The sequence below is a fragment of the Mobula hypostoma genome, chromosome 11, assembly GCF_963921235.1.
Source record: "Mobula hypostoma chromosome 11, sMobHyp1.1, whole genome shotgun sequence".
Classification (NCBI taxonomy): domain Eukaryota; kingdom Metazoa; phylum Chordata; class Chondrichthyes; order Myliobatiformes; family Myliobatidae; genus Mobula; species Mobula hypostoma.
The window spans coordinates 45085054-45100051 of NC_086107.1; the positions used below are offsets into that span (position 1 = coordinate 45085054).

The 14998-nt window shown below is 39.4% G+C and overlaps 1 protein-coding gene across 16 annotated transcripts in view; it reads right to left on the bottom strand.

Moving 5' to 3' along the window:
- The window catches only part of sox6 (SRY-box transcription factor 6), a 630558-nt gene extending 617364 nt beyond the window's left edge, over positions 1–13194 (bottom strand). For 14 of the 16 annotated variants that reach the window (XM_063061919.1, XM_063061914.1, XM_063061906.1 and 11 more), the window contains exon 1: positions 8627–9573. Coding sequence is in view for 1 of the 16 variants with exons in the window: in XM_063061910.1 (XP_062917980.1) it covers positions 12821–12834 (14 nt within the window). In the remaining 15 variants the exon portion in view is untranslated. Of the gene's footprint in view, positions 1–7606; positions 8301–8626; positions 9574–12820 lie in introns of those variants that run through there. The other 2 variants (XM_063061910.1, XM_063061907.1) reach the window with 2 other exon arrangements.
- Positions 13195–14998: the final 1804 nt, after the last annotated feature.

Consider the following 14998-nt stretch of genomic DNA (forward strand, 5'->3'; position numbering starts at 1 on the left):
ATGTTGCAGAAGCGTTTTGTGGTTCACTAGAAGGCGAGGGATCCCCTGTACACAAGGAAGCGCAACCCTATGATTTTCAGTGATAGAATTGTTAAATTGCATTCTTAAAACTGATCAGGATATTTTTCTTTTGCAATAGTGGTTAGCACAATCCCTTTAGAGTGCCAAGCATCACCGAACAGGGTTTAATTCCCATCACTGTCTGTAAGGGATTTTTTATGTTCTCCGTGTGAGTGTGTGGGATTCCTCCACGTGTTCCAGTTTCCTCTCATATTACAAAGACATGCAGTTAAAATTTAGTTCAGTGAGTTGAGGGCATGCAATGTTGGCACCGGAGGTGTGGCAAAACTTGTAGAGTTCCTCAGCACAATCATTGGACTGTGGTGATACCTGACACAAAGTGATGTATTTCACTGTATGTTTCAATGTAGATGTGAAATGTTAATCTTTACCTTTATAATTCATTGCATTTTAATAAAAAGGTAGCCAACATTTCAATAGATGCACAAAATGCTACAATATATGGAGGGGTCTCACTGTAATGGGCTTGTCTCAAATGCTAAAATAATGTAAATACTTCATTAACTGAGCTCTTATCACATCCTAATGTGAATGGCAGGAGCAAGGCCTTAACCAAGTCCTGTCAACCATGTTATAGCAACTTTCTACAAGGCTATGACCTACCAGGTCAACTCAGTTCATTTAAAATAGAGTGGAATTGTTTTTAGTCCATCAATACACGTTGAGTCAATGATTTACATTAATATGAGGCATTATTTCAGGTGTGTTGGTTAATTAAAATTCGATGTTACCCAATAATCTGTGTACAGAACAAAGGGGTGACTATTATCTTGAGATTGATCCCAAGCAACTGTGTTTTTCACTTCCTGCATGCATTACATCTTTAAAAAGTGTTATTATTCAATTTGAAGGATTTTTAGCTGTTGCTCTCTCCATGATGATATTCGCGTTGTATGTTTAATGATTGTTACAATATTATCTCAGGTTAATAAGAAATTTTTAGCTTCCTAATGTCCCCAGGTAAATGTACTATACAGTCTCATATGGAGCAGGGCAAGGTATGCTCCAAGTTAAATCCTGGTCTGCCTGGAGTAATGTGATCTCAACTGGGACAATGTCATGAGCAAGATATGCTCAGGAAAAACTTTTGTTTTCACCTCTGAATCCTATCCTATGACCCCTGCTGGAGAGTGCACATCGAGGCACTCTATAAAAATCAAACTCAATTGTGTTTCTCTTGATGATCAAGCTACGAACCACCAATCATAAATTTGGGTTGGTAATAGAAAGTGTCCAAAAGCTGTAAGTCATACTCCATCAGGAATGGCACTTGAGACCAGAAAATATTGGATAAAACTGTAATCATTCAACCAACTTAGGCTACACCCAGAAGATGTGAGAAAGTGCCAGTGCCCAGTCTTTGCTTCATAGATTCTGGATATACTCACTATTTTGTCGTTTTTGAATAATCAAGTCTAGTCATTTGAGAGACATAAATTTCAAACCCAGGATGACATAACAAGAATTATATTTCTAATGACAGGAAAGATTTCAGGCATGAAATACATCTGGTATATATTTCCCGTGTTGTCACGCATTTATTTGATGCCAATATGCAAAAAAGAAAATAAAATTAGGCTTAAACTAAAAGAAATGAATATGGCAATATGCATTTTGTGTGATATACTGAACTCGTGAAATTGCACTCAGTAGTAGGCTTATAGCTATTCAAATTCCACATCAGATTTCTAAACCTCCCTTTCTTTCTTAGCAAGTGTAAGCCATGAGGGCAATATTCATAATTATTGCACTTTACAATTCAAACAGAAACACTGCAAAACGCCTTTACACCCACAATTATGTTTTAACTAAAATCCTAGAGATAACAGTAAATCTGTTCTACTGAATCTAGAATTACAACTCTAATCAAATTGGAGGAAGATTCATTCCTTCATGGAAAGAAAAAATTATATCACTGATTTTGAATTAGTATCAACAAGCAACTGTCTGCAATAGATGACTTCCGTGTACAAAAGAACAGAGGCTATAAGCCATAGAATTGTCATAGCAGACTCTTTATCAGTCAAGTGGATTCCCATTTTAAAATAAATATTCTGTCCAGTTAATAGTGATCACAACTTTCAGTCCATAAACTGAATCTTTGGTTGGTAGGTCACAGAATTGACCTCTGTTGTACAATAATACTCTCAGCTTTTGACTTTGGGTATTATAAGTCAATTAATCACTCTACAATCCTGCAGTCAATAGTTTACTGCTGTAGATCTCAAATACAGTCAATAGCCAGATAAAATATATCTTGCATCTTGATGAACTCAACATATTCCATTGGATTACAGATTAAATAAAGCATAAGAGTTAAGTGCTACTTAAACACTACAGTTTTTAAAAATGCAGCTGTATGACTGTGCACAAGATGCAGCTTTGGGATCTGTTAATTACAATTGAACTCTCTGAGGATTATAGAAGCATATTTGCATCATGTCAAGAATACATACACATATACAATCAACTTCAGGAATGGGCACTTTCTCCCTAGAGTCTAAATAATTAAACATTATTCCGTTTGTATACCTAATGTTTTGCTTATGATTAGTCTCCTGTTACAAACTGGAGTATTGCATGTTTAATAAGAAATATGATTTGTCAGCAAATAATTACTTCGACATGTTAATGAAGTCATAGTTGTCTCAATTGTTTTTCAGCTATTCAATGAAAAAAAAGACCAACGATTAAATATAATAGAAGCAACAGAGATTCCATATAATTGACGATTGTTTTCCATTACGTCCTTGGAATAAGTCTTCAGGGCTTGATCAAGGCGTCAGGGAGCACAACGCTTTCAAACACGTGAGACAAGAAAACCTAAGAAAACGTTCAGTTCGTGTCTGTTCCTCACTTTTGAAAAATAGAAAAATCCTATTTTATTAAATAACACTATTAATACTGAAATAACACTATTTTAAAGAGAGTTCATCTATTTCTATATGCAGACAATATATGGGCCCCATACAGACTATGAACTATTCCGTGTGTTTTCTCAGTAAGAATTGTTCCTATATATCTCCAGCTGCTGGCACACTTTTTCAAAAATACATTGTTGAAAACTCCAAAATGTTTGCTCTTTGGACTGGGTTAGTTTGAATTCACGACAATACAGTATGCGTACTTTTCGAAACTTTATGACCTGTTCTAGAGAAGCCAGAGAAATGGATAGTTCCCTTGACTCTAGTCTCTCCCTAATACACGGCCAGTTGGTGAGTACGTTTCGTGGTGCGTGCTACTATTGACTACTGCTGCGGCTGGTGCTTCGGTCTCTGGAGCCTGCAGAATGAACGGATCTGTGGCTGGAACCGTTTGCAGAAGAAAGTGTCTTGCGAAAATCACATCTTGAGTGCTTGCCAAGCCTAGAGGGAGAAATCGCCAAAGATTCACCAACTCCAAGCTGCTGCACGAACAAAATCACACACAACTGAGTACTACACAAGAGAGCTTGTTAAACTAATCAAAATCAAAAAGCCGTTCGCGAACGACGTCTATTCTCTAATGGAAATGAGGGGGATTCAATCCAATATCATGTCAAACAATTTTAAGTATATATGATGGGACCTTTGGTTGCGCGTATTTGTGTTGGATATTCGCATCTTGCAGGGCTAAACTGCTGTGAACGGCGTTAGGTTGAATTGAATAACCCCGGCACCACAATCTCCTTTCAGACCTACTCGCACTGCTGCTTTGACTTGTGCCCGCTGTGACGGGAAATCTGAGACTCTGTCAGCCAGTCCCGACCTTAACCCTGTCTGACAGCCCACACTCCTATCCCGGTCGCTTGTAACCTCCTTTTAATTTTTCACAGTTGCTCTTCAACTACAACTGAACTGTTTGTGTCAAGGAGAAGTGTTTTCTCGATCATTCCCTTCGCGGTACTCAGCTTCTTTCAGCATTTGCTCTCGTGTCTCTCTCTCTCTCTAATGTTTCCCGTTGGCTACCAGCACGTTTTTCCTCTTCATTCTGTTTCCTTTTTTCTCCTTTCCCTCCTCTCACTCGCTTCTCTTCCTCCATTCTTTCCCCTTTTGCGCTTGCACAGATTTTCTGTCCGGTCCAAACGACAAGGATAAGGAACAAGCATTGTTTGAATGGACGCGCCACAAAAAAGGTGCTCAGGAAGCACTAGGCGGGGCTAGTTCACTTCTCAGGCGAGCATAAACTGGGTCTGCAGCACCTGCAAAATCTAAATACGCTGCATACGGTGATATCTCGAGTCTATGAGTTATTTTAAGGGGGAAGTCATCTGCGCTCCTCATCTGAAAGAGGCGGTGGGATAGTAGATAGGGGTCGGTGGACAGAATCATAGGTTCCGATTGCACACCTTAACTGAAACATCTCAAACTACAAAAATATTTTAAAAGTGAACACTGCAAAGGCAACTTTCAAACCTATTAGTTTGACCTGAAAAAAAAGAAAATAAAATGACTCTATAATAACCTGGATTATATCCGTCACGGTTTATTTTCGAGCGGTACAATAAGTCAATTAACCCTAGAAATGCTAACCTGCATCAAGGAGCTAAAGTATTTAGCTCAAAAATTATATTTGAATTGCACGTTAAACAAACATTTTCCCAGAGCTCTGCAGAATAAAATGTACAATTTTCATAGCTATTGGTTCTCCATCAAATGGCATTATTATTTTGAGAGCATTTATTTTAACCAGGTGCAACTTTCGTCGTATGGCAGTCCGCAAAAGTATTTACTTTCCATCATAATAATTAATCAAATTATTAGCTGGAGCGGCACAAGCTCTCTAAGAAGGAGCAACTTTTTTTTCTCCAATCGCAGGGTTTAGGGTACAGTATATGTACATTTTCCACCTTAATTATCCAGGGCCCCGGCGAAATTGGGTGATATACAAACTACATTAGCACATCGATACTGCCAAGCGCATCAAAAGCAAAGAGAATTTATTTTCTGTCTTACTAGTTAAAATGTTTCTAGAATTTTGATTTTTACTTTAAACTTCAGAAGAATGCTGTCCATTTAGTTCCCACTACCTCTAAATTATTCAGAATTTCATTTCATGGAAAATATGACGATGATGTTGAATTGCAAGTTGCTGATGGTCCCTTTGCAATTTTGCCTTTGATTCATATTCTCATTAAGTTCAATTTGTACTTTAAATTAGACGCGTTTCTTGGACAAACAATAATGATTGCCGCTGCAGTTTAAATCATTCCAAATGTGAATATGCAAAAAAACTGTAGTTTGGCTGAGGGTTGAAGTGTAAACGATACTGAATCTTAGGTTGATTTGTAAATGATCGCAGTTCAAATAACTGATTTGGAAAAAAAACCTTATGTTGAAATGATATGAGATTTTTGGTAGTCAGCAGCAATCAATAAACGGTACATTAGGAAATGCAAAATTACTCCAAAATTGTTCTTTGTTTATTTTAGCTTAATGGATATTCCTAAATCTCTATTATTATTATTGTCTAACTTTGGCTTCAGTTTTTATTAGGCATTTGAGTATCCAGTTTATATTCCACAGGTCGTACAAAATATCAGATTGTAAACTACTATAAATTCAATATTGAATAGTGATCTTTTCTAAAATTCTGAAAATCTGAATATATGAACGCTTTTTAATTTGCTTTTCACTATAATTAATTATACCTGAGCTGTAGAATGTTGAATATGAACTAAACTATGGTATATAGCGGTTGCAGAGTCTATATCTGTCAACAATTTAAATATCACACCCCCGCTGTTGACTCCAAACTTTAGCCTTGTAGCTCCTGGGTAGGTGTTTATTATGTGAAATATATACTGCCTTAATCAAGTGTCCCTGCTGTTCGCGGCTGTAGAGGTTGAAGAATGTGAAAAGAGAATAACCCAAGACTCCGTGCAGTCGCTTTTTAAGACGCCTCTATTGAGATCCCAGACATTGCAGTTTAGCTCTGTAGTATGGACACAATCTGCTGAATTTGCAATCTAATTATAAATGTGCCATTTGGACATCCTTTCAGCTTCAGTGCCACCATACCTTATGAGGGAAGTTACTTTAACAGCAAGCAACAAGTCAGGCAGCTGTTCAAAACAAAATGCCATTAGCAGATCAACTTTTCCCTAACACTAGGACTAGCCAGGGTATTGTTTTACAAACAGTCTTACAGCATTAGCTGCATTATGTATAATGAAGAATGGTTATTAAATGAAGTGCGTCTCGATAACTTATAGGAACGGTCAATAAAATCTATCTTGATAATCGTTTGCTGTGCAGAGAAATCACATGAAAGCAAACAGAACACGTCTTTTTTAAAGACTGCTGTTAACATAAGAGGATTGTTTAGTACACACATCATGCAAATACCTTCCAGCGAGACTCTCATTATATATAATTATTCGGAATAATTCTCGATTAGTCGTAACCACGGTAGAAAAACTGAAGTATTGTGTTTTCTACATATGTCTATCAGGTGAAATTTCTAATAAATAGTTTCAATACAGTTAACAATTCATCACTAGAGTTTAATCGAGATGTTTACCTTTGGGTTTACCATTTAATTTGTCTATTTATGAATAACAGATACAAATCATAAAGAGAAAAAGTATATTATTTTAAACCATGCACAGAAAGGTATAGCCAAGTCACGTAAACCGTTTTCATAATGACATTTTAAAATCAGTCGAAGATGACATTTCTTGAGCATATTCGCATCATTTCAGAAAGTGGTCTGTGTGTCAGGCTAAATAAAATGGGAGAGATGTAATATTGCAAATGACTTCCAAAACCTTTCAATAAACAGATGTGATGTGGTTAAACACGCTTCTTATCTGCGCTCAACATGCGAATTCTTTTTTTTATTTCTGGTGAAAGTTTTGACTCAGTATTTTGGGAAACACCCTTGACCCGAATGTCAGAAAGACCTAATCTATTCTCCCCAGACAACTTTCACATTCACTCTCTCCTCTTCACACTGCCCCCCCCCCTTCCCGTCACCGAGGTAAAACAGTAACAGGCACGACAATAATTGTCTTTTCAAATTTCTCTCGTTCTTCTTCTCCAACCATAAAAGTGCGAATTAAGGAAAGTCAGCTATCAGATCGATAACATCAGGACTTCTGACTGGTAAACAGGCAATGTCCCATTTAGAGATATCATTTAACGCTTTCCTTCTTTCACGCAATGGGGGGAACAGATATTGTAATATTTCATAGAAAAATACCTTAATCGGATTACAAACAACACGTCACCGATGGGGCCGCAGAAAGAAACACCCCAAGTTAATTTAAAGTGTGTATTTGTTAAGAAAATGCATTAATGTATACCATATTAAAATTAAAACCAAATTTAAAGATGAGATCGACGCTAAACAAAACATAAATACTCTGATTTTATAAGGAAATTGGGTGCATGAATATAAAACTACATAAAACTTTCTAAACAATACTGTCATTGTTATCTAATCGATATGCATTGAGTTCGGGGGAAATCGTGAAGTCCTACATTTCAGTACTGTTCAAAAATAATTTTATCAGTGGTGTTTCAAAATAAATTTTCCGACTCACGTTTGGCCCCTGTAGTTGACAGAAGTGCGTGATCGCGCCAAGTAAGTCTGCTATATGGAAAGGTTGGGTATTGTCTCCTTATGGTTCGGTCTCTGGATGCCTGTTTTATTTTAATTTACGTGCTTGTGCATTCTTCTCAGGTCAATTTGCATGACCCCAGCAGAACTTACTAAAGAAGAGATTATCTCAGACAAAGGCGGGAATGGATAAAACCACAGAAATGCCAACCTTATAAATTCTTTTCTTGAAAACTATAGTTTAATATAAACATCAGGCAGCATCTTAAGCGTCCAGATTGCAACTTTATAATTCTGTGATCAGAGGCTTTCCACGGGCGGTACTTAACATCTAGTACCGCTGTGTGGACAGAGTCGAAATTGCCGCCTGTCTGTATGAGGAAACTGTTGCTAATTGTTTCGATACTGCACGGATGACCAGAGCACCATAAACTAAACTTCGCGTTATTTATTGAAGGTGCTGCGACACTATTATTATCAAAACGAAATCATAGCTTTCCCGAAAATCTTATCTCCCCACTTGTATTCGGAAACGCCGGGGTCTGAATTCCTTTCCACCCCGGATTGCTTGGTAAAACTCTGATTCCCAGCGTATGGGATGATCGCTTTCCAAAGCGTGCGGTTTGGCGTAAAGAGCGGATCGCGGAAGGAAAGAATAGGGGGTTGCTAAGGAGAGGGGGAGACTTTTTCATGTGTGTACGGGGAGCATAAAGATTTCAATTTGCAGTAACTCGCGAGGATTTTTAGATTGTAGATGACTATCTGAAGTTGGGGGGGGTGCGGTTTGTTAGCGGAGCAACCTCTAGGCGCGCTGTCCTTTCCGCACAAACTGACCCTAACCAGATCGCAACAACAACGGAGAGAGAGAAAAAAAATCAGCCTCCAGCCACAGCACAACCCTTAAGAAGAAATCCGTAGAAATGCACACAAGCAAAGGACTCTAGACACAACAAGCAACGCGCGCACACACAAAAACAAAAACAGAAGGGTTTTGCCCGGTTACCTTAGAAGCCAGTCTGGCGAGACGCAGCTCCGAGCTATCCCGTGTCGTTAGATGTGTCTAATCGTTTTACAATTTTAAAACAATCGTTATGTATTAAAAAACAAAAGAGCTGAAACGAAGAGCTTAAAGTCAGCTGGAGCGTCCCCGGGCCATGGATAGGGGGTGATGGGGGTGGGGGTGTCCGAATCGCTGGCAGAAGTTGCCGATGGGCTGCCGAAAAATAATATTGCTATTCTCTTGTGGAACAAGTGAAGGCGATGGTTAGTGCTGTCAATCTTGGCGATCAATTCCAGCGGCCATGTCGCAAGTATTCAAAGCATTTCCCGTCGTGCAACATCAGAAAGTGAATGGCCAGGGCATTGATCTTATGGCTCCCCCCTCGCAACCAGCCTTGATGTCTACTGCTCCCAAAACCAGGGAGAGAGAGAGAGAGAGAGAGAAGAGAGTGAGGGACTGAGGCAAGAGGGGAAGAGATCGGTCAGCCACCGGGCCAACTCATGCTACATACAACACTGCCAGCTATTTACATCCACATGCTGGTCAGAGATTGCTGAACTTCGCAAACGCGAACAAATGTAACGCATCAAAACTGAAAGAAAACCCAACTTCCCCTCCCTCCCTCGCCGATCCGCACACACACCACAGCCTCTGCCGTTCCCACGCATTTCAGAAAATCTGCCAATTTCAGCGTTAATGTTCCTGAACTTTTTTTTGTTTAAAAAGCTATTATTTTAATTAAAGAAACCGCCACATTATAAACACGCTGGCCTTCGGGAAAAAAAACGCACTGATCTCGATACCTATCGTTTATACGGAAAGTGATACCATTGGAGAGAAAGCGACTGGGTCGATCTCCGCGGCTGTGATAAGACTATTGAGAATAATTGATTGGATTTATGAGGGAACGGCGTTTGCCGGAGCTGTTATTCGGATCGCAGAGTACGGCTGAGAAAGCTAACACTGAGAAATACGCGCCGATCATCTGGTGTGTAACATTTTTACCGATGCTGTGCAACTCGGAAATCTGATAGAGTTACACATTAACCCTTTGTCCGCCACTTTTCGGAGATTTGATAATCAGTCTAAGATAAGTCAATTATCTCGTGCACTTAAAGTAATATTAAATATATTTAGGGAAGGGAGGCACCAGACGCCCTCCCTTTTTTTTCAGTTTAGGCTACACTTTCTTTCTCGGGCTTGCATTTTCAGAGGTTATCTCTGAACTTGTGGCCAGCAGCGAGAACCACATTTAAAAGGATTTTTTTATAAATCTGAAACTTCGCTGCCCAATCTGATTATGCAACTGGAGTTAAACCTATTGATGTCAGCCGGTATGAAGATGATGTATAAGGTGACATATCGCTGAACCTGGAATCAACGGCAACATCAATGAAACTGACACCTAGCTGGTAATGTAATCAATCTGTATTAAATTACAACGCAGCAGCCATAAGGGTGCTTAGTTTATAAGTACATCGAGCAACCCCCCCCCATGAAATCACATTTGAAGTAACAACGCTTTGATTTCGGATATTGCAGATTCTCTCTATTGAAAGCCACAAAATGACCCCTGCTCACCCTTGCCTGGCAGTTGTTATCAATACAGATAAACTTCCAGCTCTCCGTTAAAATGATACCGAATTACAAAAGCTTTGCTATCTATTGCGGTCGGTAAGTGTTTATTGAGGCAGCTTATTTTATTATTAGACGAAATGAAAAGGAAATAAAGCTAGCAAACGCGTAACAGGTACCATCACGAAAACTACCACTCCGGTCAGTAATCTGCATTGCCTGCATACAGAAAGAAATTCAGATTCAAGATTAATTTCATGCCTGCAATGTTGAATATAACACAAATATGTATAAATGCCACATTTCATAAACTGCAACATGGTGCCAATCGTTTAGCAGACGATTCAAGGATAGCTGTGTAACAGCAGAACCTTGATCGTAATCTGAATCCGACATATAAGGGTAAATGCTGTCACATTCCAGGTTCACGCACACAAACTTTATCACTACACGCAGTGGAGGGGTTCAATTTATTATAAAGTTTAGTGTGCCTCTAACTTAAAAAGGACCTTACAAGCAACATTTCTACCGATTCTGGGGACTGCATTGACATTTTAACATCAAGTAAGTGATTTTTCCTTGACTAATATTATTTTCATATTAATATTTATTGTGTGCATTAAGCATGGTAATGAAATGTGACTAGAGATTGCCCGTAGTTCGAGGCAAGACTGTGCACACGCGAACCTTTATGGCTGTGCTTTAATATATTGACACAACTTCAGTGCAAACTCGTCCATCATATTAACTCTGACCTGGTTGATCTGTCCGTAGGAACTGTCACCTATCGCTTCCTTATCAAATGGGAGCTTCTTTCCCAAATCCGCTCATATTAAGATGCTTCTTAAAGCTAATGGTATGTTCAAAGGGAGTAAACATACCAAATATGTGAAAACAACTAGACTTAAATATTACAACTGAGAGCGTCTCAAGTATTTGAAAATTAAATCAAGTTCCCGTTGGTCATTTTGCGATTCGATGCATTTTGCATGAAGTTGTAGCTAAATAGAACTGCGTAAGGAGAATAACACTCCAACGTAACGAGTATGGAGCAACCTGGTTACACGGGGAGGGATTGTCCGCTTCGGAGAACACCTAAGGCATGCAAGGAGTTATGCAAAATCGCTGGTCGCTGTAAATCAGCGGATTCTTCTCAAATACAAAGAACGGAAATAAAAACTCAGGGTTGACCAAGTACAATCAACCTTTGTTAAAAGTGCAGCTTGTCAGTGAATTTGGGCCAATAACGCGTCTTTGACCTCGTGGCAGGATGGTATGATGTTCCAGGTTGGAGGCACAGTAGGCGAGAACAAAAATATAGGCATTTTATGGGGATGGGAGGTAGGTAGCCGAGTGTTGGAGGGGCGCCAGTCTTGCCCTTTCTCCTTCACGGAGCCGACCTGAATGTCACAACTTTTGTTTTGTTTAAATGTAACCGCTCCTACCGCAACCTGCGGAAATGGATACAAGTCCGCAATGATGGTTGACTTCCTGCGCCTTCTAATGCTACAGGGTGAGGCATGCCTTAAATACCTTCATACTGGATTTAAGTATTGATGAAAACAGAATAAAACCCAAGAGCGCAACAAAATGGACGCGAACACCTCCCCCGACCACGTTGATGAGTTTGGGAATATTGATAGAGTCAAAACTAATAGATTTCCACCCACAACTATATCAAAAGCCCCGATTTGTTTCTCAATTGCACACAGGGAGTCCGGCGCAACGTCCAGTTCGGAGCAGTTTCCAGCCGATCTGTTGTTCAGCTCTGCAAAAAGGCAGTTTCAGGAGTCTGGACGTATTAAAGAAACTTTTACTTTCAGACTGACAGCTTGTGACAATTTCGCACACCCAGGTGACAGTTATTGACCTTGGCACACGGTTTGCAGTAGGTGCTTCCAGGTACGCGAGCGTGCGTGTGTTTTGCTTGAAGAGTGTACACGAGTGGTTGTGTTTCTGTCCATGAGGCTAGTGTGATGCGCGCAAGAGAATAGAAGTCTCCAACTTTAACAAAATGACACGGCGTGAGTTGAGAAGCTTAATTTCGTAACACATAGACCGAGAATAAATCAGTCCAAAATCTGTTCTTAGACAAACATCTGGTGAGCTCTTTCGTACATCCAAATAAAAGTTAAATCCAATTTCGAACATATTAGTCTATCACCAAGACCGAAGACAAAATTATCCCTCAGTCCTTTGAATCTCTTATTACGCGTTTGTTCTTAAATCGCAGCTAAGCTTATGAAATATGACCAATCTTTATTGACCATGTCAATGTTGCGCTAGTCTTGCCGATAAACTGGATGAAATCGATACCGGTCGCCCACCCTCCTGCAAACACAACTACTATATTAACATTTGACCGCCCCCTCCCCCATCACATTTATTAAAGGTACTTTTCTTTTTAACAATTCACATTAAGAAAGATTCCATGGCTTGTCTGACTCAAGTGGGATTAGTAAAACTACAGGAAATGGAACCTTGTGAAGGAATGTGACAAAAGCGAAAAGGTATGGGTGAAAGTTACCCAGAGTGTTGTTGGTGAGCCGAAAGGAACTGAAAACAGCCTTAAATAAATTCATACCATTAAAAGCAATATATGTTTAAGTTAAAGGAACTTACCTCAAAGTGTTCATTAAAGATATTCGGAGTCTGATATGGTGAGTCGGGCGCTCAGATAAAACGAGCGTTCAGGTTAACAGTTAGAAATCATTGTTTGCCTTTGTACATGACAGCAAACCCAATGAATATAAGTGAGGGAGAGCAAATGTTACTCAGCAAAACGCAGAATGCTTACATTATGTACAAACAGTTCAGGCACAATTATTTTTGTAAGCAATTGACCGCAAGCTCAAAAAAGGAAACACAAAAGAATGAAAACAAAACGGCGCGCAAAATAATATTTCCCTTGGATTTTAAATGTTACCTGCTCACACAAAACAAGTTAAGAATCTTAATATTTTAATTTCTGGTACAAGGTTAAGTAAGTGAAAATAAAAGTTTCAGCGTTGCCTTTTCGGTGGCGGTGCGAGCACGATGACACCAGACACACAGCTACACAATACTGTAAATAACATTGGCATGCTATTAATAGGATGGCTGTACTTACAAGGAATGAGGGCTGGATGCTGTTGGGAAAGCAGTTTGTGTTAATGGAAGAGTCATCCAGGCCGGTGCGAGAGGAGTGGCACTGACAGGCTGGAGGTTTACCTTTACCAGCTGATTTTTAGCGTCAGCTCCCCCTCTCCACCAACCCCCACCCCACCCCCACCCCAATCTCTGCCTTTCATTTTCACATTCCCTTTGTTCTATAACACACGCGTCACCATCTTGCACCAAAAAATGAATAATTAAATCAAACTGTGCATTGGCTGCGAGGGATTCAACACATTTCACTTTCTAGCAAACTCTGGGTCAATAATAGTTCCTCGTTTTTTTTAAAAAAAGAACTAATTGGAAAATGAATTAAAAATTTAAAAGCTGATCGTAGAAAAAGGAGACAGAATGTCACTTTCACTGAACTAATTCACTGGAAATGGATGGAGTTCCCCTGAAATAATCTCAGCCGATCTTACTTTTATTGACAAGATACAACTGTCGGAAGTGAAATAAACCAGATACCATGATTTGTAAGACTGGAGAGAAATAAAGTTGCTAACTTCAAAAAAATCTGGACTAATATGTCTATGAAACAAATATAGCGGAAGGTGCTACATGAAAAGATCTTCTAGTACATATCAGGCGATATCTCTTCAATTACTAATATTCCTTCATAGACACGATGCTTATAGAAATCCTGATTTTCAGTCTCAGTCGAGCATCCATTGGGAATAGCTGCACTCTCTCAATTAAATGCTGAAAACGGGAATAAAATCTAGTTTACTTAGACTCTGTGCAAGATAAAGACAGCACAGAGGCAGACAGCCCCTTTTAAACAATTCAGTTTAAGAGAAAACTGAATTGCCGTATTTGCTGAATTGTTATCAAAGCTTCCAATAGATGGGAGGGAGCAGCTACTCCAAGGATTATCGTCAAATTCTCGACTATGCAGCAAAGCATCGCTATCTAAAGGGTTACCCGAGAAATAAAACAAGGCAGTAAATTCATTACGGGCTGAAAAATGTGGGCAATTTAGGGCAGGAAGGAGCCGAGGGTGGAGGTTAGGTGGGTGGGGAAAAGATGGGAGGAGACAAGTGTTTGCCTCAGTGTTTGGGGAGTTTGGCGCTAGACAGTTACGCATTGGCTAAGCAGATAACAATTAGATCCAACTTCTAATAATTGTTTCTGAGGTTATGGAAGGTCTTCATATAGATAAATATGAAACAAAACACGCTCCAATCATATCAAATAGCCAGTGTCAAAAGTCTGAGTGGGAAAGAACAACAGTCCTTTATGCTTCCTGAGAAATACTGTTCAACAAGAGTGGTTTTCTATTTGCGTAAAAGTATTTACAGAATGCACCATGACTGGCGAAATTCTCTGTGAATAGCAGAATGCAGTAAAACTCCAAATGCAATAATTGTTGATCAGAACGCAATAATTCGCATATTACACCCCCACCCGACTCCCGCCACCCTGGGGAAGCTTTTTGCAAACTTTTCCAGTACTGCTGTTGTCCAACTGCAGTCGAATTGCATCTGCAACACTTGGTGACTGAACTGCGTAACAGGCCAGAGAAAAGATGGATATATTCATTTAATATAGCTTGGATATCACTGAAAACAGCAACTGTTTGTACTAAATCATATATTCTACGTGACTATGGGCCTGGAAATGAATCCTTCGCGATTTGGACAAATA